At 36.7% G+C, this 25,977-nt stretch overlaps 1 protein-coding gene across 1 annotated transcript in view; it reads right to left on the reverse strand.

Moving 5' to 3' along the window:
* DNAH6 (dynein axonemal heavy chain 6) overlaps positions 1–25,977 on the reverse strand; it is a 244,563-nt gene that overhangs the window by 167,781 nt on the left and 50,805 nt on the right. Inside the window, exons 5-13 of the mRNA XM_078444658.2 lie at positions 17,701–17,968; positions 14,719–14,853; positions 14,510–14,630; positions 12,795–12,912; positions 10,847–11,015; positions 8,535–8,651; positions 6,587–6,787; positions 3,709–3,829; positions 416–567 (exon numbers count right to left, since the gene is read on the reverse strand). Of these exons, the coding sequence (XP_078300784.2) occupies positions 416–567; positions 3,709–3,829; positions 6,587–6,787; positions 8,535–8,651; positions 10,847–11,015; positions 12,795–12,912; positions 14,510–14,630; positions 14,719–14,853; positions 17,701–17,968 (1,402 nt within the window). The remainder of the gene's footprint in view (positions 1–415; positions 568–3,708; positions 3,830–6,586; positions 6,788–8,534; positions 8,652–10,846; positions 11,016–12,794; positions 12,913–14,509; positions 14,631–14,718; positions 14,854–17,700; positions 17,969–25,977) is intronic.

Here is a 25,977-nt window from a genome sequence, read left to right on the forward strand (position 1 = left end):
GATCAGTACAAATTTCCTCACCTCTACAATTCACCAAAATATAATCAGATCTTTAGGGACAGTTTCAGAGCAGGAAATGATGTCCTAAACTTGACCTCAACCAGCATTCCCATGGGGACACTGAGCTGTTATAGTAATATCTCTTCTGCAGGAAGTGTTGAAATGCTCCAACAAAGAAAAACAGAATGGGGAATAAGAGGCTACTCTGAGGCCTGTAAGTGCCCTTCCTTCCCTCATCTGAAAGCCTACTATGCTTGGGACAGAGAGAATATGAGACCTTTCCTAGGATGCTCAGTAGGTTATGTTAATTTTAAACATTTGCAATACTACAAAATAAAGATAGGCTATTTGTGGTGGAAAAATTATAAAATAATTATACAGACTACAATTAAAATGTTTCCTAGTTCATAATTACCTCCAAGCATCGCAAAGGTGATGGAATTAGTTTTTCTTTTAGCAGCTTTGTATCAATGAGCAGCAATCCTACATTTCTGGTGGGTCTTAGAGCTATTGCGTCCTTGTGCTGTCTGTGGTATTTTTCCAGTTGTTCTCCAAAAAACTTAACATCTACATGAAATTATAATATAAGGCATAAAATATATCATATCAAATTTTAAAGGGTTATTATGAATATGGTAAAAATCATTGCATTAATAAATTTACATACATATTTATAATGCTATTTTCCTAATGCAGAATTCCACGTATAACTTCAAAATGTTAATTCATAATGCTTTATATCTTATCTTATACTAAAAAACTAATAGTCAATAATGTAAATATGTTTTATGGCTCCTATTAAGAGATGGAAGATAAAAATAATTTGTAACTGCATTAGAGGGTCTAGTCTGGAATGGACTGGATTTTTGAGTCAGGTTGGTTTGAAGTTGGGCTTACTGGAAGGGTTCTTCCACATGGCACCTCCATGTAAACCATTTTGAGGACATTTACAACAAAAGTTTAAAATACAAGAGATTGAGCATAGCTGAAGTTATCTCCATTCCTCTTCCCAACACCTGTCTGCCAACCCTGTTCGTACATCATGGTTGAGGCGTTTGTTGATGTGAATCTGCCATACGCCACAGCTGCAGTTTGATAATCTTCCCATTTTCATTTTCTCCCTTCTCCAATCTATCTAGAACCACTGGAGGACTGATTACCTTTGAATACAATTGTATCATGCTGTTGGTCAAAAACAGCTCCTTCTAATACATATGCAATACTAAACTACTTTGCTTGTCTTTAAAAATCCTGTATGCTCTGAGCCTGTAAAAAGTTAGCTAACTTTATATCCAAGTGCTTCTTCCACCTGAGTCAGAATGATTTCCTTACTATTCCCTGTTCTCTCTATATAACCCTTTTCCAAAAAGAAAAGGGTGTTGATTCTTGTCTTTATTCATGTCAATTACTCTCCTCAATATAAGGGGAAGTTTGACATAGCATAAAGAACATGTAGTATTAGAAAACCTAAACTCAAGTCTTTAACCCATATTTGGCTTTGTGTAAGTCACTTAATCTTTCTGAGCTTTAGCTTCCTTATAACACAAAAAGGGTCAACAATTATCTATCCTACTCATTTCAGAAGGTTTAGATGTGTGTATTTTTGAGAACTGACAAAATGAGATATCAAGTAATCTGAGAAGTCCTCTGGTAAGGAAACCTGTATGATGTTGCTTAGTCTAGTATTTTCCAAACTTATTTGAACACAGAGTCTTTTTTCATGGTATCATGTAATTATCATTCAGAATAGTGATCCAAGCATTAGAAACAGAGTAGACTAGAACTGATTCAGGTGGAAAAGGAGAGATAACTCCTAAAATCCTAAGACGTTTAAAAAATGAAGAAACCCTATGAGTATTGTTAGACTCTATTTGGAGAGTCAACAACAGAATAATGGGTACACCAGAAGAAAAGAGGAGGTAGAGAGGTTATTTAAAGAAATAATGGCTGTGAACTTCCCAAACCTGGAGTAAGAACTAGACATACAAATCCATGAAGCTAATAGATCACCTTACTATCTCAATACAAAAAGACCATCTCCAAGACATATTATTACAAAACTTTCAAAAGTCAACGATAAAGAATCTTAAAGGCAGGCAGGCAAAAAAAGAAAGTAACCTACAAAGGAACTACTAGATTCATTAGACTATGAGCAGATTTCTCAGCAGAAACTCTACAGGCTGGGAGAGAATAGAATTATGTATTCAAGTATTTGAGAGACGAAAATTGCCAGCCAAGAATACTCTATCTAGCAAAGTTACCCTTCAGATATAAAGAAGAAATAAAGATCTAAGACAAATAAAAGTGAATGGAATTCATCACTACCAGACCTCCCTTACAAGAAATGTTGAAAGGAGCTTTTGTCTACCTGAAATGAAAAAATACACGAAACTTTGAGTAAGGTGATAAATAGAATCAGAAAACTGTAACTCTATTTTAGAATAGGGTGTTAAACAATTATAGTATAAAGGTTAGAGGAAAAAAGCATTAAAAATAACTATAGCTACTATAATTTGGCAACAAACTCACAGAACATAAAGAGATAATTGTTGCAACATAAATATAGAAGGGGAAGAGGAAAATAAAAGAACCTGTATAGGCAAATGAAGATAAATTACTACTAACAGAAAAAGGACTATTTTATCTATGAGACATTTTATACAATACCTCACAGTAGCCACAAAACAAAAATTTAAAGCAAAGACAGACAGACACACACACACACACACACACACACACACACACACGGGAGAAACAGGCCAATTCATCATAGAAAACCACCAAACTAAAAAGGTAAACAGAAAATACAAAGAAAAAAAGAGAGAGAGAGAAAGAGATACAAAACAACGAAAAAACAAAAATAAAATGGCAGTAGTAAGTCCTCATATATCAATGATCACCCTAAATGTAAATGGATTGAACTCACCAATAAAAAGGCACAGAGTGGGTGGCTGGATTGAAAAATAAGACCCCTACTATATGCTGCTTTCAGAAGACTCATCTCAGCTGCGAAAAACATAGACTCAAAGTGAAGAGGTGGAAGATAATACTCTAAGCAAGCAGTAACCAAAAGAAAGTGGATGTAGCCATACTGATATCAGACAAAATAGACTTGAAGCCAAAAATCGTAAGAGACAAAGACCATTATGTAACGATAAAGGGGCCAATAGATCAAGAAGATATAACAATCATAAACATATATGCTCCCAACATCCAAGCACTGAAATGTATTAAGCAAACACTATCAGCTCTTAAGAGAGAAATCAACAAGAATACAATAATAGTAGAGGACTTTAATACCCTATTATCATCAATTAATACGTCATGCAGACAGAAAACCAACAAAGAAATGGAATTGAATCACATTTTAGAACAAATGGACTTAACGGACATACATAGAACATTCCATCCAACAGCAGAATATACATTCTTCTCAAGTGCACATGCCACATTCTCCAGGATAAATTAAATCTATCTTAGTAAATTTAAGATAATCTTAGTAAATTTATCAAATCATACCAACTATGAGGATGTGGTAAAAAGTAATTCTACAGAAAATAAGCCAGAAATGAATAAACTTATCTTTTATCAGGCCAACTTTTTTTGGTCATCATTTCTGTCTCTATACACCAATAAACAGAAACTAGACTACTATAAACCTCGATATCCCTCTCAAAAATAATTAGTAAGGACAAATGGAAAACTTACCAGGTTCTTGAAGTTTAAGAGCTTGTAAATCAAGACTTTCATTTTCCTTGAAGAATATATGGAACTTTTCAAATGTAGATGCATATAATCGGGCAGATTCAAATGCTGCTTGTATGGTTTCCTAAATGTTATAAATAAACAGACAAATAAAATTATTTTTTTTCCTGAGCAGAATTCAACTCAATGTAACTAAAATAAACACAAATGCCTTCTCTGTGTCCAACAATATGCTTTGACCTAGGGATACATAAGTGAGGTAAGATACCATCCTTGATGTCAAAGAGCAGTTAATGGATTCTCTTATGAAGTAAAAGAAAAAACACATCTTAAAATCTGACTTCTGAAAACTGTTCTTTATGATTAAAATGAAGCATACTTATAATTTTTTAAATCTGAAACAACTCCTCAACCCTTGTCTTTTTTTTAAATTTTTTTTTTAACGTTTATTTATTTTTGAGACAGAGAGAGACAGAGCATGAACGGGGGAGGGGCAGAGAGAGGGAGACACAGAATCCGAAACAGGCTCCAGGTTCTGAGCTGTCAGCGCAGAGCCCGACTCGGGGCTTGAACTCACGGACCGTGAGATCATGACCTGAGCCGAAGTCGGCTGCTTAACCGACTGAGCCACCCAGGCGCCCCAATGTTTATTTATTTTTGAGAGAGCATGAGCGAGGGAGGGGCAGAGAGAGGGAGACACAGAATCCGAAACAGGCTCCAGGCTCTGAGCTGTCAGCACAGAGCCCAATGTGGGGCTTGAACTCATGGACCACGAGATCATGACCTGAGCCGACGTTGGCCAATTAACTGACTGAGCCACCCAGGCACCCCTCAACCCTTGTCTTTTAAGGGTTTTACATTTTATAAATGACCTTTACATTTTGAAGAGTATCTCGTGTGTGTGTGTGTGTGTGTGTGTGTGTGTGTGTGTGTGTGTTATATCTTATAATGCATAATTTCAGTTATACATTCTTGGTAATAATACCACAGAAATGATATATGTTCTCAGTGCATCACAGAAGAAGGCACCTAACATCAATTTGTCCCCGAGATGTTAACATGTTAGTTAAGGTAGCGTCTGTCAGGCTTCATCACTGCAAACTTACTATTTTCTCCCTGAAATCAATAAATACCTTATATACAGACAAAACACTGTTTTGAGACAAAATACTGTTTCTCACTGAACTTTTACATACTCATTTTAGTATGAATTGGAGATTCCTTACTGTTTCTATGATAGCCATCATGATTTTTCTTTATGTTTTCTTTCTACATTTATTAGTTGACATTCTGCTCTAAGGAAAAGCTTTCCCCTCTCATTCAATTCATTTCTTCATTCACAATATGGACTAATGTGTTTCCATTTTATTCAAGGATTTATGATACTTTTATTTTTTTAAAAGTATACTTATTTATTTTGGGAGAGAGAGAGAGCAAAGACAGAGGGAGAGAGAATCCATAGCAAGCTCTGCACTGTCTGCGCAGATCCCAACACAGGGCTCAGACCTACGAACTGTGGGATCATGACCTGAGCCAAAATTGTGAGTCAGACACTTAACTTACTGAGACACCCAGGTGCCCCACAAGGGTTTATGATACTTTTGTAATCAGTATTTATTTCAATGGCCAAATTGTCCCAGGGAGACCCTTCTATGGCCTTGATACTTGAAAAACTATCTTGAATAGATAAAAATTATTGATTCACACTTTCTTCCCTTGAGTTTCATTAAGAAATGCTGTTTTATTATTGTCTTGCTTTATACACTGTTTCTGAGAAGTCTGATGCTGGTCTAATTCTCTTACTTTGTAAGTTCTTTGACCTTTGTGTGGTGAGCTTTAAAAGCTAATAGTTTTAAGAGGATATATTACAGAACTGATTGTTCTGGGTCAATTTTCCAAGGTACTCTATAGGCCCTTTCAATACAGATTCAGGTTTTCTTTTCTTGGACTACAGTTATAAATGTTTGCTCTACCCTATGTTTTCTTGTCCTCTTTGGAGACTCCAATTAAATGTATATTATTTCTTCTTTGCCTATTCTATTCCAATTATTTTCTCTCTGACCCTTTTACCATCTCTAGCTTATTTTCATTCCCTTGTTTTTCTGTCTTTCCTCCATTCTCATTTTTCTTATCATTCTTCTAATTATTAAATTTTCATTTGAGTTTATCCTCCCTTGGTCACCACGTAATTTAGGCTTCATTTCTGAGATGATTTTGTCTTTTTTTTTCCCATTTCTGATTTTGAATTTTTTATTCAATGTGATTGTACACATAATTCAAATGCTTGTTTGAGGATATCTACTTTAGTTGGTAGCACAGCTTTTGTTTCATGGTTTTTTCGGAAGGAAAGGAAGGAGCATTCATGAGATCTTTTAATCTTCTCTTTCTGTTTTCTTCCTGTAGTAGTTTTACATGAATTTAATATATCTTCATTTCTTCAGGTTGTGGATCTGAAGTGATTTATAGGATTTATAAGTCAAGGGTATTCTATTCTGTCAGTGTAGCAATGTACAGATTTTTAAATTTTTTGGTGGTGGGGAAAAATTGGGTATACTTTGATTTTTTTGGTTCTCTTTTGTCTTGTAGGACCTTAAATTTTCACCAGTTGCTTCATTTCCCCTATGCCACCCAATGTTTAAATAACGCCTCTTCTTCCTTCTTAACCTTATTTTCTCCCCTGGGAGTGAAGCCACCTCAGATAATTTGTACTTCTAAATCCTTTCCTATAGTCAGTGCTCTGATATACCAGGGCTTTAAAAAGAAATACTTTACTATTTAGAAATTAAGTAGCATTCAGTTTAAAGATAAGAAAGGAACTATATTACTCAATTTCTTAAAAATTGAGACTATAATAAATTAGTTTCAGTAAAAGTAAATGTACCTTTATTTGAAGGATAATTGTGTGAAAATTCTTATCATCATCAAATACTGCTGATAGGCTTGGACCAAATCCACAAGTTTTTTCTTCAAGTTTGTTGTTAATGTAAGGTCTGGTAAAAGCGTCAAAATATGTATCAGGTACAAGATTAGGAACTGATAGCACAGTGTTTTGAAATTGATTAATTGCATCTGAAATACCATCCTGTTAGGCAGAAAAACATAAACATAAATGTAAGCATATATGGTTATATTTATGAATAATTTTGAATTTTCTGAAATGTTAAAATAAATAACTCATTCAACCATGCCAAATACTGTGTTGATTCTGAGTACATACAAATCATGTGAAGGACATGAGTCTTCTGGCCAAGAAGGGACCTAAGAACCCAGTGTCTCCACAGGAACTTCTGAGTGAGGTCACAGCCATAGGGACCTCAGCAGTCTGCTTGTCCATGTAAATATCCTAAAATAACCTATCTGATAAATCACAGAATCATGGACTGCTGGAATTGGAAGCAACCTTAAAACTCATCTGCCTTCTCATCTTACAGATACATAAAACGAACCCTAGAGAGTTAAGTGGATTCCCTAAGGTCAAATAGCCATTAACTGTTAAGTCAAGACTGGAATCTAGAGATCCTGGTTACTAGTGCCATTGTGGTACAGTATACCAGGAAACATAGATCCTGATAGGTCTACTAATTTATACGTATAGACAAATGTGGAAGGCAGAATTCCATGATGGCACCCAAGATTCCCTCCCTCTGGTGCACATGCACTGTATGATCCTTTCCTCTTGAGTATGGAGGGATGGAGGGCCTGTGGATACAATGGGATGCCACTCTCCACAACTGGGCTACATTATATAGAAACTTAAAGGAAGAGCACCTGGGTGGCTCAGTCAATTAAGTGTCAAACTTCAGCTCAGGTCACGATCTCAGGGTTAATGGGTTCAGGCCCCACATTGAGGTCTGTGCTGGTGGTGTGGAGCCTGCTTGGGATTCTCTCTCTCTCCTCCCCCCCCCCCCCCCACTCTGCCCCTTCCCCGCACATGCTTGCTTGCTTTCTCTCTCAAAATAAATAAATACACTTAAAAAAGAGAAAGTTAAAAGAATTTTGCAGATATAATTAAGGTCCCAAGTCCGTTGACTCTGAGTCAATTGAAAAGGTATATCCTGGGTATACCTGACTGAACCAGGTGAAAATCCTTAAAAGAGGGATTGGGCCCTTCCCAAAGGAGATTTTCCAACTGATGTTGAAGAAGCAAACATCCATATTGTAAACTGCTTATACAGTTGGCCACATGGTAAGGAATTGCAGGTGATTTCTAGGATCTAAGAGTAGTCCCCTGCTGACATCCCTCAAGAACACAGGAACTTCAGTCCTCTACCTGCATAGAGGTGAGCTGTTCCAACAACTTGAGGGAATTTAGAAGTAGATCCTTTTCTAGCCAAGCCTCTAAGAAGACCTCATCATAGCCAATACCTGCGTGGCAGCCTGGAGAGACTTTGAAGCAGAGGATGAGCCCAGACTTCCTACCCATAGAAAGTTGAGAAAACACAAGGCTGTTGTTTTAAGCTGCCATGTTTGTGGTAATTTGTTAAATAGCAATAGATAACTAAAATAAACTTTTCACAGATGTGGCACACCTAAAAATATTTCAAAAGTTGTCCTTACCATAGTCAATGCTAAATTTTGTATAGAATATGTTCTTTTGATGGTACACCCTACCAAGCCCCCAATCTGTCTCAACTTAAAGAAAACATGCTAAACTTTTAGATCTTTTTTATGTAGATGTAATGCTGTGCATAGAACAATACTTTCTCATTTTCTTCTAATCACTTTGGAAAAGTGACAACAGCAATCCTGCCAATCATTTGACAGTGAAACAGTTGCTTCATTTTCCAAAAAGTTATGTATGCATGGATGCTATCTGAAGAAACACACACCAGGAAGTCTTCCAAAGAAGGCTCGAAGAGTAATGATTGGACTGTCAAAATCAGTTCTGTGAGAAACATAGGGATGAGAGACTCATCTTCTTCCTGCTTTTCCACCACAGAGGCCCCCTGAAATGAGCACATTTGCAGTGTTAAAAAGATGTAAGAACCAAGGTGGAAGATTAAAACAAAAACAAAAACAAAAACCTCTGTATTACAAGAGGCATGTAAACTGAAGCTTATACAATTAATTGATTTCATAATGTTGGCATGTCTTTCAGTGAATATTACCATAGAAATTAAAAAATTAAGGAAAACATTGAAAGACGATTCAACAGTATAAAACTCTCCTTATAAAAACATTATCAACAAAATGGAAAGGCAAACAACAAGCTGGAAAAATATGTCAGTAGTGAACACAGAATATAGAAAGTTGATAATATTTAAATAGAAATATACTTGATATACTCAATAGAAATGTATACTAACAATATAACCATTGATACATAAATATATATTAAAATAGAAATGTACTTAAATAGAAAAATGGGCAAAGGGCATGATCTGACATTTTTTAAAAGGAATATACAAGTGATCAATCACTCTCCTCCTTGTTCTCGTACTCCTGATAGTTAACTCAGTAACAATATTTATTGAGCATTCACTGTGTGCCAGACATTGCTAAGTATTCATGTACCCACACCAACCATATGAAGCAGATATCATTATTACCCCCATGAGAAAAATAGGATCTGAAGAAGGTAAGACATTTCATCCAGGACATACTGGTTATTAAGTGCCAGACCTATGCTCTTATCCCTGCACTGGGGTAACAATTAAAGAAATATAACAATTAAAAGCAGTGATGTACTACTTTACATCCATCATATTGGCCAAAATGAAAATGAATGATAATATCTAGTGTGCCTGTGGCTCATTGTCAAACATTGCTGGGAAGGTTATAAATTAACACAAAACCTTCTGGCAAGTTAATCCATCAGTATCAAAAGCCTTAACAAGTAAGCATATTTGTGACCCAACAATTCCACATCTAGGAGTTTCTTCTAAGGGGAAAAATCGGATGTGTGAAAAATGTATGGACAAGGATGTTCTTTGCAGTATTATTTGGAATAATGAGAAAGTGATCAACAATAGAAAATTATTTAGAAGATGTACAGTAGGTACATTTTTGTGTGAGAATATTATATGGAAAAGTACATATTGACTCAGGAGATTTTTCACAATATATTGCTAGGTAGAAAAAGCATGTGATAAGGCAGCAAGTAAAGTATGATACCCTTCTTCCCACTGGAAATAGGTATCTTTGGAAAGCAGAGGATGCTTTCCTTTGTATATTTCTGTGTTCTTCCCATTTTTTTCACTTAGCATATATTACTTTTATAATTAGAACAATAAATGTTACTTTCAAAATATAAAGATATTTAGAAAAAGGAGGAATTGAGATTAGGGGAGGAGAGAGAGTAATAAAAAAAGAACATGCAACTAAAATTCAATGTTTGGAGAAAAGGGAAACTATGGCAAAGAACATCCAGCCTTGAAATTTCATAACTGGGTTTCCTGGGGGGGGGGGTTGGGGGGAGTTGACAAGTGCAGGTAGGAAGACTGATGAAACTAGGTACGCATGTTTTGTTATGTTTTAGATATCTAGCATGGAGCTACTATCTGGGATGGAGCTGGGGGAAAGCTTATTGAGAAACGTGGATATTAGATGATATGATTTCTCTCTCAGCCACCAGAAAAGTTGTAGCACTTCATCTCAAACATCTCAAATTAATCTGTGTCTCTAAGATCAACATCCTCCCAAGAGGCTATCTACTCAAAGCGCAAAGACTTGCTTCCATGATTTGCTTCTTCTCACCTCTAAACCATTGCTTACCTCTTTCGTTTATACCACCTTCCCTGCTTCTGTCTGCCAGCTCATGCCCACAATGACCCCCAACCTGTAAGCTTTATTAAAGGGGGCAAGCATCCTCTCTATGATTTTCATCACTATATACCCAACACCCAGCACAGGGATTAGTACGTAGTAGGTACTTAAGAAATATTTGTCCAATGTACACCTGAATAGCCTATAGCAAATTTCTATGAGACAGATATCTGGCACAATGGATGCTTTCTCTTACTTGTTCATACAGTGATTTTCATTTTGCCATTTCCAGTGCATATGGTAAGCTCTTATTATCCTGTGAAATCTCCTAAGCATTCCTGCTACTTCCAGTACACAGAAAATAGCATAATATGCATAGTAAGCACTCCTCAATAAATGCTGACCTGTGAATTTTCTTAATTTTGTCTAAATATACCTTTTTATCAGTGACGTCAGGCTTCTCTTCAGTAATCCATTTCTGAATGACATCTGCTGAAGGTGTTCGTTTTAGCTTGTCAGTGAGATAATTCAAAAGAGAGTTAACAGAATTTACTGTTAGGATGTGCATTGTGTTCTCAATTAGATAGTCATTTAGACGGATAAAGCTTGAAAAGAAAAAAAATACAGCTTCAGTTTTCTATATTCACTACTATTTTTGAAAGTGACAGTAAACCAAATATTCACACTTAAAAAATCATAATTTCTTTTTGAATTTCCATTTATGTTATAATAACAGAGACTTATTGTCCAGAAGAGTTCTTCTTGGACATTCTTCATTTTAAAACACAAATATATTCAAATATATAGCATTAATTTAGCTGAGTGTTCTTTTTTTTTTTTTTTTTTTTAAATTTTTTTTTTTCAACGTTTTTTATTTATTTTTGGGACAGAGAGAGACAGAGCATGAACGGGGGAGGGGCAGAGAGAGAGGGAGACACAGAATCGGAAACAGGCTCCAGGCTCCGAGCCATCAGCCCAGAGCCTGACGCGGGGCTCGAACTCACAGACCGCGAGATCGTGACCTGGCTGAAGTCGGACGCTTAACCGACTGCGCCACCCAGGCGCCCCTGAGTGTTCTAACTATTCAAAAGGATATTTAATGAGCAATACAGTTGGTATGGAAAACACACCTACCTCAGCTAGCCAAAAGGGCCATAAGATTTTTGAAAGATGCTTTAAACAAGAAATCAGAAAATATACAACATCTGTGACATTCTAATGGTAAAATTGTGAAACTTTTGCTATTGAATAAATGTTGTTTGACAGCAACTGCTAACCCAGAGATGCAGATTTTTATTTTCTTACTTAGGCATTTAAAATAAATGTTCATTCTACTCAAGTGAAGCCCCAAGTGGCCTCTGTTACCTGTATTATGATGGTGGCCTCAGGGACTGCTTCATTTACTTCTGTTGTGACACAGACAGTGCTATCATGTTATTTCATATATAAACTAGTACACAGTTAAGGTTTATTAAACAGACAGCTGTCAAACTTGGACTAAGTTAGTGGGCACTGAATAACAATAACTGTTTTATAATGTCACACAAAATTTTTCAGATAATGTTTGGGGATTTTGTTTGCAAGTTATTTGTAAATGTTTTTAAATTTTTATTTATTTATTTTTGAGAGAGAGAGAGAGAGAGAGAGAGAGTGTGTGTGTGAGCCTAAGCAGGGGAGGGGCAGAGAGAGGGAGACACAGAATGTGAAGTAGGTTCCAGGCTCTGGGCTGTAAGCACAGAGCTCGACACGGGGCTCAAACTCACAGACAGTGAGATCATGACCTGAGCCAAAGTCGGACATTTAACTGACTGAGCCACTTGCCTTGTTTGCAAGTTATTTGTAATGATGAGGTTTTAGAATGATGTGAAATCCAAACTCTGGAACAATGTCATGATCTGGCCGAGGCCCTAGAAGGAAGACTTTCCACCCTGGTCTCCCAGATGCAAAACCTACCACAGGGAGAGGGTGGAATTTTGTGTGGCAATGCAAAGAACTCCCTGTAGTCTCTAGTGACCAAACAGATGTAGTGGGCTCTCCGGGTCCCCTGGAGGACGCCCACAAATCTCTATGTACCTGACTTCTCCTTACCACAGCCTACTTCATGCTCCGAGCTGGGCTCGAAGGAAACAAAGCTTTAGAGATCAAAGAGAAGCACTTGGCCTTGGGCATGTCTTCCACCCTCCACCAGCTTGCCATTCCTGTGGTTGCTTTGCTGAGTGAAAGTCAGATGGGTGAGCTTCTGGGCATGCATTCAGGTTACCATATCCCCCTAATCCCTCATCACTATTAGTGAATCCTGTGATGAAGGCTTTAATTTTTAATGAAATTTGAGAAGGGTGGATGCTCTAATATTTCTTGAAAGAAAAAAAAGAATAATAATTTACCATGTTAGCCTCATGCAGTGATGCCTTTTGCTGGCCTGCTCTGTGTATGTCATTTTCTCAGAGTCTGAATAAGCAGGCAACTCAGTGAGACCTCCACCATCTGGCATTTTACAATAATCTAAGAACAACAGAAGACACAACAACAGGAATTCTTGTGTAAAAATTCCATTTCTTTCAATATGGATTAAAAAATAAGTAAAATTTTTTATATAGCTGAATAACATTCCATTGTGTGTGTGTGTGTATATATATATATATCAAAAGTACATACATACATACGTATATACACACCACATCTTCATTATCCATTCATCTATCGACGGACACTTGGGCTGCTTTCATAATTTGGCTATTATAAATAATGTGGCAATAAACATAGGGGTGCATATATTCATTTGAATTAGTGTTTTCACATTCTTTGGGTAAATACCCAGTAGTGCAATTACTGGATTGTAGGGTAATTCTATTTTTAATTTTTTGAGGAAACTCCATACTGTTTGCCACTGTGGCAAAATGCATCAATTTGCATTCCCACCAAACAGTGCACAAGGGTTCCTCTTTCTCCACATCTTCACCAATACTTCTTGTTTCTTGAGTTTTTGATTTCAGCCATTCTGACAGGTGTGAGGTGATAATCTCATTTTGTTTTTGATCTGCATTTCCCTGATGATGATGCTGAGTGAAATAAATCAGTCAGAGAAAGACAAATATGAAATGATTTCACTCATTTGTAGAATTTAAGAAATAAAACAAATGAAAGGGAAAAAAAGAGACCAAAAAACAGATTCTTAAATATAGAGAACAGGTGGTTACCAGAAGGGGTTGAATGGAGGGATGGGGGAAATAGGTGAAGGAGATTAAGAGTACATTTATCATGATGAACACTGAGTAATGTACAGAATCGCTGAATCACTATATTGTACACCTGAAACTGATATACCACTGTATGTTAACTATATTGGAATTAAAATTTTTAAGAAGATAGGTAAAATTCAAAAATAACAAAATGCTTGGTTAATGAGATGTTTCAAACTCTAGAAAATAGCCCAGTTATCCAAAAGAATTCCACATCAAAGGATTTTGACTCAGTGAAAGACTGCAGACAGTTCATTAACATTCCCCGTAATAGGGTTTGATCTGTGTACCATGCTACCTCTTTCCCAGGAACAGCTTTATCCTCCTTTTCCATCTGAATTTTAGTTATCCTTTACTGTTCATGTCAACTGGAGCCAACCTGAGATCCATCCAGTTGCTTAATTTTGACAAACTAATTGTCTGTTCTGGTAGACTTGACATAACTTTAAGCAAAGAGTCCCTGATTCCACCATAAAGTGCTTATGAAATAAAGGTTCTATGACTAGTATCCTGACGAATAGGATCATTATTTGAACTTAAGAAAAGTAGAATAAAAAAGAGTTAATTTTGGGGCGCCTGGGTGGCGCAGTCGGTTAAGCGTCCGACTTCAGCCAGGTCACGATCTCGCGGTCCGTGAGTTCGAGCCCCGCGTCAGGCTCTGGGCTGATGGCTCGGAGCCTGGAGCCTGTTTCCGATTCTGTGTCTCCCTCTCTCTCTGCCCCTCCCCCGTTCATGCTCTGTCTCTCTCTGTCCCAAAAATAAATTAAAAAAAAAAAAAAAAAAAAAAAAAAAAAAAAAAGAGTTAATTTTTTAGAAAGCCATGACTTCTGATCTATCAAAGTTTTTTTTCCCCTTCATACCCTCAACAGGTTTATGTTGACAGTCATCAGGAATAAATCCTGCGGCATGCAGAGCAATTCGACAAGCCTTCCTGACCACGACTTTTGCCTCATTTCGAAATTCTTCTAGGCGCATTGTCACCTAGACATTGATGAATATGTATAATTAGCAATAGCAAAGTAGCAACAATAGAAAAAAAATCTCAAAACCATAGACAAAAATTCCTTACCTCTTCTAACCATATGATTTGTGTGGCCTTAAATTCTTGCAGGGTATAAGTATGACATTTTTCAATATAACAAAGTCTGATAAAACTCAAGTTATAGCATAATTCATTTATTTTAAGAAGAGCCGGTCGCAAATGCTGAATGAAAATAAAAATTATCATTGTTTAGTTAAAAAAAAAAAAACCCTGTCTTTTAAAAGAATAAAAATATTTGGAAAGCAAGAATGGTTATTAAGGAAAATAATAGGTCTATATGTTAACTCTAGCTACAACTCCAAAGTGCATACATTAAACAGGAACACATCTGAAATTTTTTCTAAAAGCATTCTTTGAATTATCAGACTTAATTTGTTTGAATGTCTATCTTTTTATCTTGAATATGTGTCTTTTAGCTAAGAAATTGAGGGTAAGTAATAGAGGACTGGGAAATATCTTAAATTTCACTATGTATGATGAATGGCTACTAAAAGATTCATTGTGTTATCTTAAGGACTTTACAATGCCCAGTCACCATGGTAATGGAGAGGCCCATTTGCTGATCTAAGAGGCTTTGACATAAAATCCCAAGACAACTTTGAATTAAAAATTTTTTTAAGTTAAAATTTTTAACTTTAAATTTAACAAGTTACTGAAAAAGAAAACTCAGTCACTATTAAGAACCTATTTATTTGTGGACTGGAACAATGAATGGAAATAGATGGATGGATAAATAAAATATATATATCCATACAACAGTGTATTATTTGCCAATAAAAAGAAATGCTATGCTATAACATAGATGAATGCTGGAAACATTAAGCTAAGTGAAAAAAGCCAGCCATAAGGAACCACATATTACATGGTTCCATTTACATGAAACGTACAGAATAGGCAATCCAACAGAGACAAAAAGTGGTTTAGTGGTTGCCTAGAGCCGGGGAGGGTGTTGGGGGGAGATGGGGAGAAATATAGAATGACCACTAATGGGTAATAGGGTTTTTAAAAAAAAATTTATTCATTTATTTTGAGAGAGTGAGAGAGAGAGAGCCAGCAGACAAGGGGCAGAGAGAGAGGGAAAGAGAGAGACAGAGAGAGAGAGAGGGAATCCCAAGCAGGCTTTGCACCATCGGTGTGGAGCCTGATGCAGGGCTTGAACTCACAAACTGAGATCGTGACCTGAGCTGAAACCAAGAGCTGGATGCTTAACCGACTGAGCCACCCAGGTACCCAAACAAGGTTTCTTTTTGGAGTGATGAAAATGTTCTAAAATTGACTGTGGTGATGGTTAATCAATTCTGTGAATGTAATAAAACCACCAAATGGTATACCTTAAATGGGTGAATTGTACACTACGTTAATTATATTTCAATAAAGTTGTTAAGAGGAAACGTAGGCACAGGTGCCAATAAGGTTTGTTACTAAAAAATATCATGAAAAGAAATATTTCAGATATTTTCAATATATTTTCCACATTGATCCTTTCAACCTAGTCTAGGCAAATCAGTCCTCCTAATTAACTAATTGTAAATGTAAGAGTAGTGATAAGCATTGCATAATTATAGTATGTAATAGACATTTAAACCAACACAATGGGTCTGTTATTTAGGTCAATCTAAGCTTAAATGGATGAGAACTTTCTAGTCTGCCAGGGCTACATTTAAGAGAAGATATTATCAAGGTCAAAGCACTATTGGTATGAATGGTAGGCAGATAGGACAACTGTCAGCACATAAGAGAACAAGCCTTAAGGATCAATCGAGGTGATCTTAGAGACGAATACAGGAAGAACTATTTTATATACTTAGTAACAAACTTATGAAATGTATAGTGCCCAGGACATGGCAAAAGATAAAAGGTGGTAAAAAGATAATAAAATAGGTTCAAACGATTGATGGATCCTTAATGAAATTAGAGGTCTAGGAGTTGAGCTTACTATCAAGAAGGACTAGAATATTTTCTACAACCCAGAATGCTTGATGAGATGGATGACCTGAAATAACACATTTCATACATGTGTTTTGCACTAATACCTATGTTAGCCCTAGTCTTTTAATGTTCCTTTGTGTAACTGACATCTTGATAATGATCTTTCAGATCAACATATGAAAGTGAAGGAAATGAGCAGTAAAAAAGCAAACTTGAGGCTTCTGATTTGAGAGGATGATGACTCAGTGTCATAGAAATAGACAGCTGAGGACCCTGACAGTAACGGTGATTCCAGTTTATTCCCAAGGGCCAAATAGAAAACTTTATTTTTTAATTTTTTTAATGTTATTTATTTTTGAGAGAGAGAGAGACAGAGACAGAGCGTGAGTGGGGGATGGGCAGAGAGGGAGACAGAGGACAGGCTACGCACTGTCAGCATAGAGCCTGACACGGGGTTCAAATCCACGAACTCTGCGATCATGACCTGGACGGGCACTCCACAAGTAGAAAACTTCTAATGCAAGTTGAAATTCAGTGAATGGGTAGAGATTTTAAATATGGCCACATACTCTTTAACAGTTCTTTTCCCATGATTACCCCATTCTGCAAAGTAAAGATTAAAAATTTCCCTAGGGTCTGAATCCATGGTGGAGGAAAGTATATGTATGATACCTTGGGAAGCACTGGCCCATGAAAACAGGTCCCCCAATTATTTTGGACCATAAAGTCCAGAGTGACTCAAAGATAAGAGGAGGTAATAAGGGTTGCCAGCCCACTCTGCTCAAGAGGATATACCATTTTCCTGATCAGCAACAAAGGGGGCCATGAATCCAAACCTCTGAGGCTGCTTCTAACTGAAGGGGACCTGTGCAACTCTTTTCTTATACTTTTGCATTCTGCAACCCCAGTTAAAATGTAAAAACACTGCTAGACTGCCAGACTCTTAAATGACAAGACAGTATGAAAATTCTCTTAAAAAGATGAAATATTCTATTTCAAGGACAGTCTATACCAATACCTGTAATAGATTCACATTTTGTTTTTCTGTAATTCTTTTAAAATATAATTAAAAATACGTACAGGATTAACAATGAACAAATTTTTTTGTAGAGATTGTCGACAACCACTGATTTTCTTGGAACGGACATTCTTCTTCCACACATTAAAAGCCTTCCATTTCCGGAAAAGTGCAAATATGGGAATCTTAGTGAGTTCTCTGTGATATAGATACTCCTGTTCCCATCGATCAATTTCGATATACTCAATGTCCTCATTATAAATGTGTGTTACGGCTTTTTTGCTAATAGTATAGTAGTCATTTTTATTGATGTTCTCATAACTTACAACTCTATGAACAAATAAAATTGAGGCAAGTAAATAAAGTATTCAATACAAAGTCAAGCAATTGCATTGATTTTTTTTCTAAAGAGATAAAACATTTCTGAAAAAACATATTATTTAAAATTGTTAAAAATTCTAACAAACTATTTTTAGATTGAATAAATTACTTAAGAAAAGAAAGAGGAGCTCCTGTTTAAAAAATAGTTGTACTTATTTTAGGTCTTAAAGATTTCACAACCTTGGTAATATGCTTGATAATTTCAGTTACATGATCTTTACAAAAACAACTCAATAACAGATATTTAAAACATAATAGCTCTGTATGAAAGTTACCTGAAAATAAGTTTTTATTATTAGCTGTTTAGAAACTATTCAATAATAATGTAAGAGTTTTACACTACTCAGTATTGAAAGAATTGTGAGAAAGATCAAAGAAAAGATGAATTAAATAAGATTCAAATCAAGACCCAGATTAAGCTGAAAAAAATATGCCCAGTTCATCACAGAACAAAATAGTTATTACTGAGAACCTATTTATTTCAAGGTATTCCCCTTTCAACTGTCATCAAGGGCATTCTTCACCCTTATGCTTAACAGGAAACAGATCAAATAAGGAAGAAAAGCAAGTGAGATAAAGACAGGAGTAAGGACAGAAGGAAGCAAAGTAATGAGAATAGAAAAGGCTGATTCTCTAAAGTTTCTTAAAACAAGAACTTGACTGTAGGCACAAAGTTTTTTGTTTTTGTTTTTTTGTTTCTTTGATAATTTTAGCCATAATATTGAAATACTGGATGCAACTTAAATATCCAGTAATACAACAATTGTGAAACATATTGCGATATAGCAAGTTATTAGAATATGTTTTAAAATTTAGGAAGATAAAATTTATAAATATTCTACAGTACTCTAGAATATTAAGATAAGGAATAGCTGCAAAATAAAACTACAAATTTTTTTTGTGTTAAAACTATGCAAAAATTATATGTACTGACAAAGACTAGATAGGAACACTCCAGTGAAAATCAACTGTTTCTCTTGTCTACGTTCTCCCCTGATCCTTAGCTCTGCATTCTGAACCTGGAGTTCATGGCTCTTTAGCATAGCCTTCAGTTCGTCTGTGAAATCCCTGAAATTGTTGTCTGTATACAAATTGATGTACATATTTATAACTCCTAAAGAAATTGGAATAAAATTCTCTTATGTTGTGGGTCTGTTAATCAAAAAACTAAAAGCCATTGGAATAATTTCTATTTATGTTTAATTAAACTGAGCTAGAAAAATCTTTTTAAAATTAGGGCATACAGGACCAGAATGGGGAAAAAAACAAACAAAAAACAAAACCACCAAAACCCCAAGCCAAGACCTGATCACGGGAGCACACAAGGGCGGTCTGGGAGCTGATGGTGAGGAGCTGATGGAGAGGAGTCTGAAGGTCACTCTCCTACTTCAGTGCCACAACAGAAAATGTCAACCTGTTCAGCTTTTACCTAATTCCACTATCTGTTTGCCTGTGTTCTAATTAAAACTTCACACCAGAACTGTCTGGGAAAATGCCAGGTATTACATGTTGCTATTGAGGTGTATGAAAAACATATTTTTTTCCCTTTTTTATTTGTCGAAAGCTGAAGATATAATTAGGACATTCTTGGGGTTATTCTCTCCAAAATGTGAAATTTTAACTTGTCTCGGAAACTGTAATTAACTTCAGATGTTTCAATAATATCAGCCATCAAACCAACCTAAAGACAAGATCAAGCAGCTCACTATGGCCTTTGTGTATGTCTGGAAAACTTGCTCTCATTGGTCTGTTTCTAAAGACCCTTCTAGAAGGTGGCAGGTGTGGTCCATGATGTTGAATTCTAACTTATTGGTGCTCGGTGCCACTTAGAAATCTTTTTTATTTGCAGTTTACTATTTAAGATCTTCATTCTCAATCCCCTAAACCTTTTCATCCTCTACACATTTCTACTCTGCATAGAACAAATGAACACACTAGTCTTTTTCAAAGACTGGATCACCAGCATCAAAATCATCTGGGCTGCTTATTAAGGATCCACATTTCTGAGTCCAACACAAAATCAGAATCCTTATGTATGAGACTCAAGATTCTAGTTTACCAAGCTCCCTGGATGATTCTGATACACAGTAATGTTTGTGAACCACTGAACTTTATTTGAAAGCAACCAACAAAAATGAGGTGGTCATAAAGTGAGCACTGTCTCACACCTTCACTTGAAAATCATCATACCTGTGTGCCTATGCTCCAGCTCCTGAGTGGATCTCAAATTTTCCTCCAGAGATGAAGAGGTTTCACCTCACTTTTTTCTAACCCTCCTGGCTTTTAGCGACTTTTCCTCTGCATCTAAAAACGTGCAAAACTTCTCTTTAACTTGCAGATAGTTTCCCTTTAGCTTGTAGAAAGCTTTTTCTCCACCTGCTGCCCATTTAACTTGAAATCCCGCATTGCCTTCTTTCTCTCAAACTTCCTTTATAATGGTGTGTATTGGTGGGCCATATCTCTCCCATCCATTCCTTTTGAAAGTTTCCAAAACCCGGTCTTGTTTCTCATAACTTTAACAAAATTATTCAATTAAAGATGAGCAGGGACTTCCTTCAAGCCCAATTCTCTTGGTAGATGGATGGGGCAGCAAGGTCAAGGAAAGCTCTGCAAAACTAAGAGGGACTATCCACCGTTCTCTGTAATCCTATTCTCCGTAGACTTTCCAGTTCATAACTTGGTGTTACCTGTATGTGAAAACACACGGGTATCAGATGAAGGCAGGTGGAATTAGGCTCTTGTGGTATGATGGCCTGTTGTCTTTTTAATGAATATGTGTAAGCCAATATACAATTTCTCTTATTACAATTAGATTTCTTGGAGCTGTTCATGTTATTATGGAGAAGGAAAATACATTGGCCTATTTTTGATTTTTCTCTTAAAGCAGAAAGGCTTTTTTTGTTCGTTTGGTTTAGTTGTAAAGAAGAGGGAATTTATGATAAATTGGTTTGATTTCTCTTGTACACTGCTTCGGAACATCTCATTGTTTTAGTTGTCTAAGTAAAATGCCTCTGAACAAACAAAAAGACTTTCCAGCTCATTACTGAGGGGGGGTACCACCCATATCTACTCCTTGAGCCTTTGTACTTCACTCCACACACTCTGCCTCAGACCACTCATCTATCTCAGGAGCTGACCCACCACACCACACCTATGCTCATAATTGCCTACTCAGCCTTTCTTGGCATCCAGGATTCACCCTTAACTTCCGCTGCCTCTTGGATAGTTGCTTTGGATATTTCTTTCATCAAAGAAATTTCCTTTCGTTGAGGAAATAATACAAAAATTTACTTCAGGGTTTAAAACGAGAACTTCATTTGTTCAAGTGCTGTGCTATAAAATTCCTACGTTGCTGATAAACAAAACGGCTTTATGATTCAATCAACTAAACAGGTGCTTGGATAGTTAACTAATTAGGATGAGATGAATACCTTACGTAAAATTACATTTTACTCTGTTTTAATGGGGAAAAAATATCTGGAGTGTTTTCTTGCTGTTCAATGTAGAATCAGGGAGTCCTCTGTCAAACTATTTTACTGTAGAACCTATATCTATCCATCTGAAATTAAACTTAGGCTCCAAGGCTTCTATTAACTCCAAAAGGTTATGTCGTATTTGAGAGAATCATATGGCATATGAGAATTACACAGCCCTGTGGTAGGTCATAAATTGTCTTATTATTGTTTATTTAAGTTATAACTCATATTGTGCCTACTGGGGTTCTAAAAATGTTAATTTCTTTTCCTAGAATTCCTTGATTTTCCAGAACAATGATATCTCAGTGTGATTTGTTATTTAAAACAGCAGCTCTATCTGTTGTTACACAGATTGAAAATGCTTCTGATCATCTTGAAACCAGTCTAGTAAGACTAATAGTGCAGAAACGTGGTTTGTCTCCTGCTCAAGAACTTTAAATAGTCTCCTACTGTTTATATCATCAAATCCAAATTACTTTTCCAGGTGTTTGGCACTCTCCTCTTGTTTCATGTTAGTTCCTACTCTGTCCCACAAATTGCCCTTTTTAGTCAGGCTGACTTATCATATCTACCTTAGGCCATGTTTGAATGCATACAAATGTCTTTGTTCACCCTGTTCTCTCTTCCTATCTCCTTCAAGTTTCTGATTTCAACAAGCAAACAAGTAATTACCTGCTTTAAGGTAGTGGAGTATATTAGATAAGCTCATATGGCCCTATGCAAATCTAAGTTCTCTTATTATTTTCATAATTATACAGTTTTAATTGTTATAATCTGAGCATATTAATTGGGTGAAGGTAAGTAAGCAACTGCCTGGAAAGAAATTAGCTACTTCCTGTGTTCTGTAATTATAAACCTCAATTTGTTTGATGATGGTCAAGATCATGAATCTGTATGGGTTTAGACCTAACCTAAAGAGAAGAGAAATGACTTACTTTGCTTCTGGTTTGACTAAACAGAAAGGGTATAATATCTGATAAGGAACTCTTTTTCACCTAGAAAATTAAACAAAAGCATAACTAAGAAGAAACATCCAAATTTCTGTAATAAGAGAGTATTCTGGGGCCAGTAGTTCTCAGAGCAAGGTCCCTGGAACAGCAGCAACAAGCATCCCATGGGAATTGTAATTTCCCAGGCTACGTTCCCAACCCACTGAATCAGAAACTCCAGAGGTTTAAGCATCTGTTTTAACAAGTCCTCTAGGGCTTGCTTGAGAACCGCTGCTCAAAGTCCATGGGAGTGCAGCATTGAGTTAAATACTGGAATGATCTGGTGAGTTTTAAAGAAATACTATTGTTCAGGCTCACCACAAATCAATTAAATAATGTCTTGGAGTAGGGCCTGGGTGATTCTCATTAGTAGCCAAGTCTGAGAACCACTCTTCTAGGTTCTTCAAAAAAATTTTAATGTTTATTTATTTTTGAGAGAGAGAGAGCACAAGCAGGGGAGGGGCAGAGAGAGAGGGTGACAGAGGATCAAAGCAGGCTACGCACTGACAGCAGATTAGCCTGATGCAGGTTTTGAACTATGAACCACAAGATCATGACCTGAGTCGAAGTCAGACGCTTAACCAATTGAGCCACCCAGGCACCCCTAGTTTCCTCAAATTTTTGTGTGAAATAAAATCATCACCCATTAAATTGTCACAGCCCCAGAATACTACCAGGGCATGTTTGTGCGTGTGTGTGTGTGTGTGTGTGTGTGTGTGTGTGTGTGTGTTTGAAGAGAGGGTAGGGAGAAAATATGAAGCTGAGCATTTTTTATTATTCCAAGTGCAAATATGAGGTGCCTTTAATGTTTCCATGTGCTGGCTGAAATTTGACTCATCAGATTTAAATTTCTTTATGGACTAGCCCAAGAAAATGGTCATTGTGTTAGGCAACTTGGCAAGGTTTCTGATAATGTGGCTTCAAAATGATCTGTTATTACAGAGGACATATAACCTCACTATAAAGTTTTTTGTAATTATGACTTCACACAGAAACCACAATGCTGAAATTTGAGAAAGTATCAAACATCTATCTGTGTTTTCTGTTCTAGGTCACTAAACAGGTAATCTCACTAAAAGGACAGAATAGCTTTAGTTTGAAATTTAAAAAGCTTCCTTTAAAAATACTTTTAACAGGGCACTTGGGTGGCTCAGGGGGTTAAGTCTCCAACTCTTGATTTTGGCTCAAGTCACAATCTCAGGGATCCTGAGATTGAGCCCCATGTTGGGTTTTTGCTGACAGCGGGGAGCCTGCTTGGTATCTCTCTCCCCTTTCCCTGCCCCTCCCCTGTTTGGGTGCACACACTTGCTCTCTCTCTCAAAATAAATAAATAAACTTAAAAAATACTTTTAAAAAATGTTTATTTTTGAGAGAGCGCAAACAGGACAGAGGATCCAAAGCAGGTTCTGCACTGAAAGCAGCAAGCCTGATGTGGGGATTGAACTCATGAACCATGAGATCACGACCTGAGCCAAAGTCAGATGCCCAACTGACTGAGACACCCAGGTGCCCCTAAAAAAATACTTTTAACATAATAGGCTTAGGAACCATCTGAGAACTGGATCATTGGGAAAGTAATATGGCCTGAGCCTGGTGTAGATGATTATATGGTCCTAACAGCCCAAGCCACATGACTCTGTTTCACAGAGTCCCAATCCCAGCATGTGTCCCTCAAGAAAGAGTTGATTGGCTGTACAGGACAGAAATGTGTAATTAGCATCACTTAACCCGAGGTTTCTCAATCTAAGCACTACTGACATGTTGGGCCAGGTAACTCTCTGTTGTGTGAGCCTGTCCTGTGCACTGCCAGCTGTTTAGCAGCTACCCTTACTCTTCCCACTTGACACCAGCAGCACCATCCTCTCTAGTTATGGCAACCAAAGATTCCTGCGGACATCCCCCAATATCTCCTGGGGGGCAAAATCTCCCAGGTTGAGAATCAGTGATTTAATTTAATGTATCTTAATTGCATATGATCACAGAATAATTGTTTTTTACCATCTACCTATTAATACCACTTATATATAATGGTCCTAAAAATACACATTAGGCAACATTTAGGTAGAAGAAATTTTGTGTCTTCTTTCTTGGCTTTATAGACCCTAAAAATGCTTGGTATTTGGGAAGGGCTCTGACATACATTCTGATTTATCCACTCACTAAATTTATCCACTCACTAAATGGTTTGAAAATCGACATTGCACAGAGGATGAAATCATAGAATTGAAAGATGGGAACATCAGATATAATTCTGAATTTCTACCTGCAAATCACGAAACAATATCAAATAGCAAAGTCCTTCATATATCTGTGCCTCAATTTCCTCACCTTTCAACTATAGAGAATGCCCTTCTAAGGAGGTTCTTTTGAGGACAAAATAATATTAATGTACAGAAAGCACACAGTTCAGCCTAGCACAGCATGTGTGACGCAAGTGACAGGAAAAGCTGTCATTATTAGAATGAGTTTATTAGGCACAGTGTATGAGAGGCTGGGTGCTAAAGCCCAACTACTTGGGTTTGAATTCCAGCCCCACAGTTCACTACACTAGCTGGTCAAACTTGGCCAACTCTGCCTCAGTTTCATCATTTGTAAAATGAATCTATTCATACTGGCTACCTTACAGAGTTGCTATGAAGATTAAATTAATTAATACATATGAAGAACTTGGAACAGTGTTTGGCACATGCTAAGAGTTGGTGTTTGTAGTATTGTGTAACAGTATTCACCTTTGTAAAAGTCTGGTTACCGCTATGACTTTATAGAAGTATCCTTATCAATGTGATCAAGTGTATATATGTTTCAATGACCAAAACAAAAAAATAGCAAAATATGGACACATAGAAGTGGGATGAGAGGTTCTATAGAAATGGGAGAAAAGTCCACATTTGTCAAACACCAACAATGGCTCCTTATATTTAAGCATGAAAAAGAAAGACTTACATATTGCTCCACCAGGCAATCTTCTAAGCTTCAACTAAATGTTCAGGTTAATAAAACTTTCATAAACTATATTTGGAACCCTTCTACTTAGGAAGAGCATAGGGCAGGAACTACTTCTTGCCATCAGGGCAGCATCAGACTTCACTCTTCCATGGGACTGCTTGTAGGAATCTATCAGCCACCCAGGAGCTACCCTCTCCCTAGATGACAACTCAGAGGCAAGGAGATGAGATCCACACTGGGTGGGTATGGAAACCACCCTGGCTTAAAAGCCTTATTACCACATGAGCCAGTATGTCTTGCAATAACTCTGTAAGCATAGATTTCAGGCTTCCTGATAGAGGCATGCCCAGAAAAAGAGTTGCTGCACCATGGTAAGTCCAAAGCTATGGCTCCCCATCAGTTATTTAGAATTCATTTTCAGTCTCCCCCAGTGCAGATATCATTCACAAATCAGGGGTCATTTTTATCATAAGCAATGTTGCCTAAAAGTAACTGACTTCTACTCTTATCAGGATACAGGGAAACAGAGTTTCAGAGTTAACCAAGC

This window comes from Panthera onca, chromosome A3, assembly GCF_046562875.1.
Source record: "Panthera onca isolate mPanOnc1 chromosome A3, mPanOnc1 haplotype 2, whole genome shotgun sequence".
NCBI lineage: Eukaryota > Metazoa > Chordata > Mammalia > Carnivora > Felidae > Panthera > Panthera onca.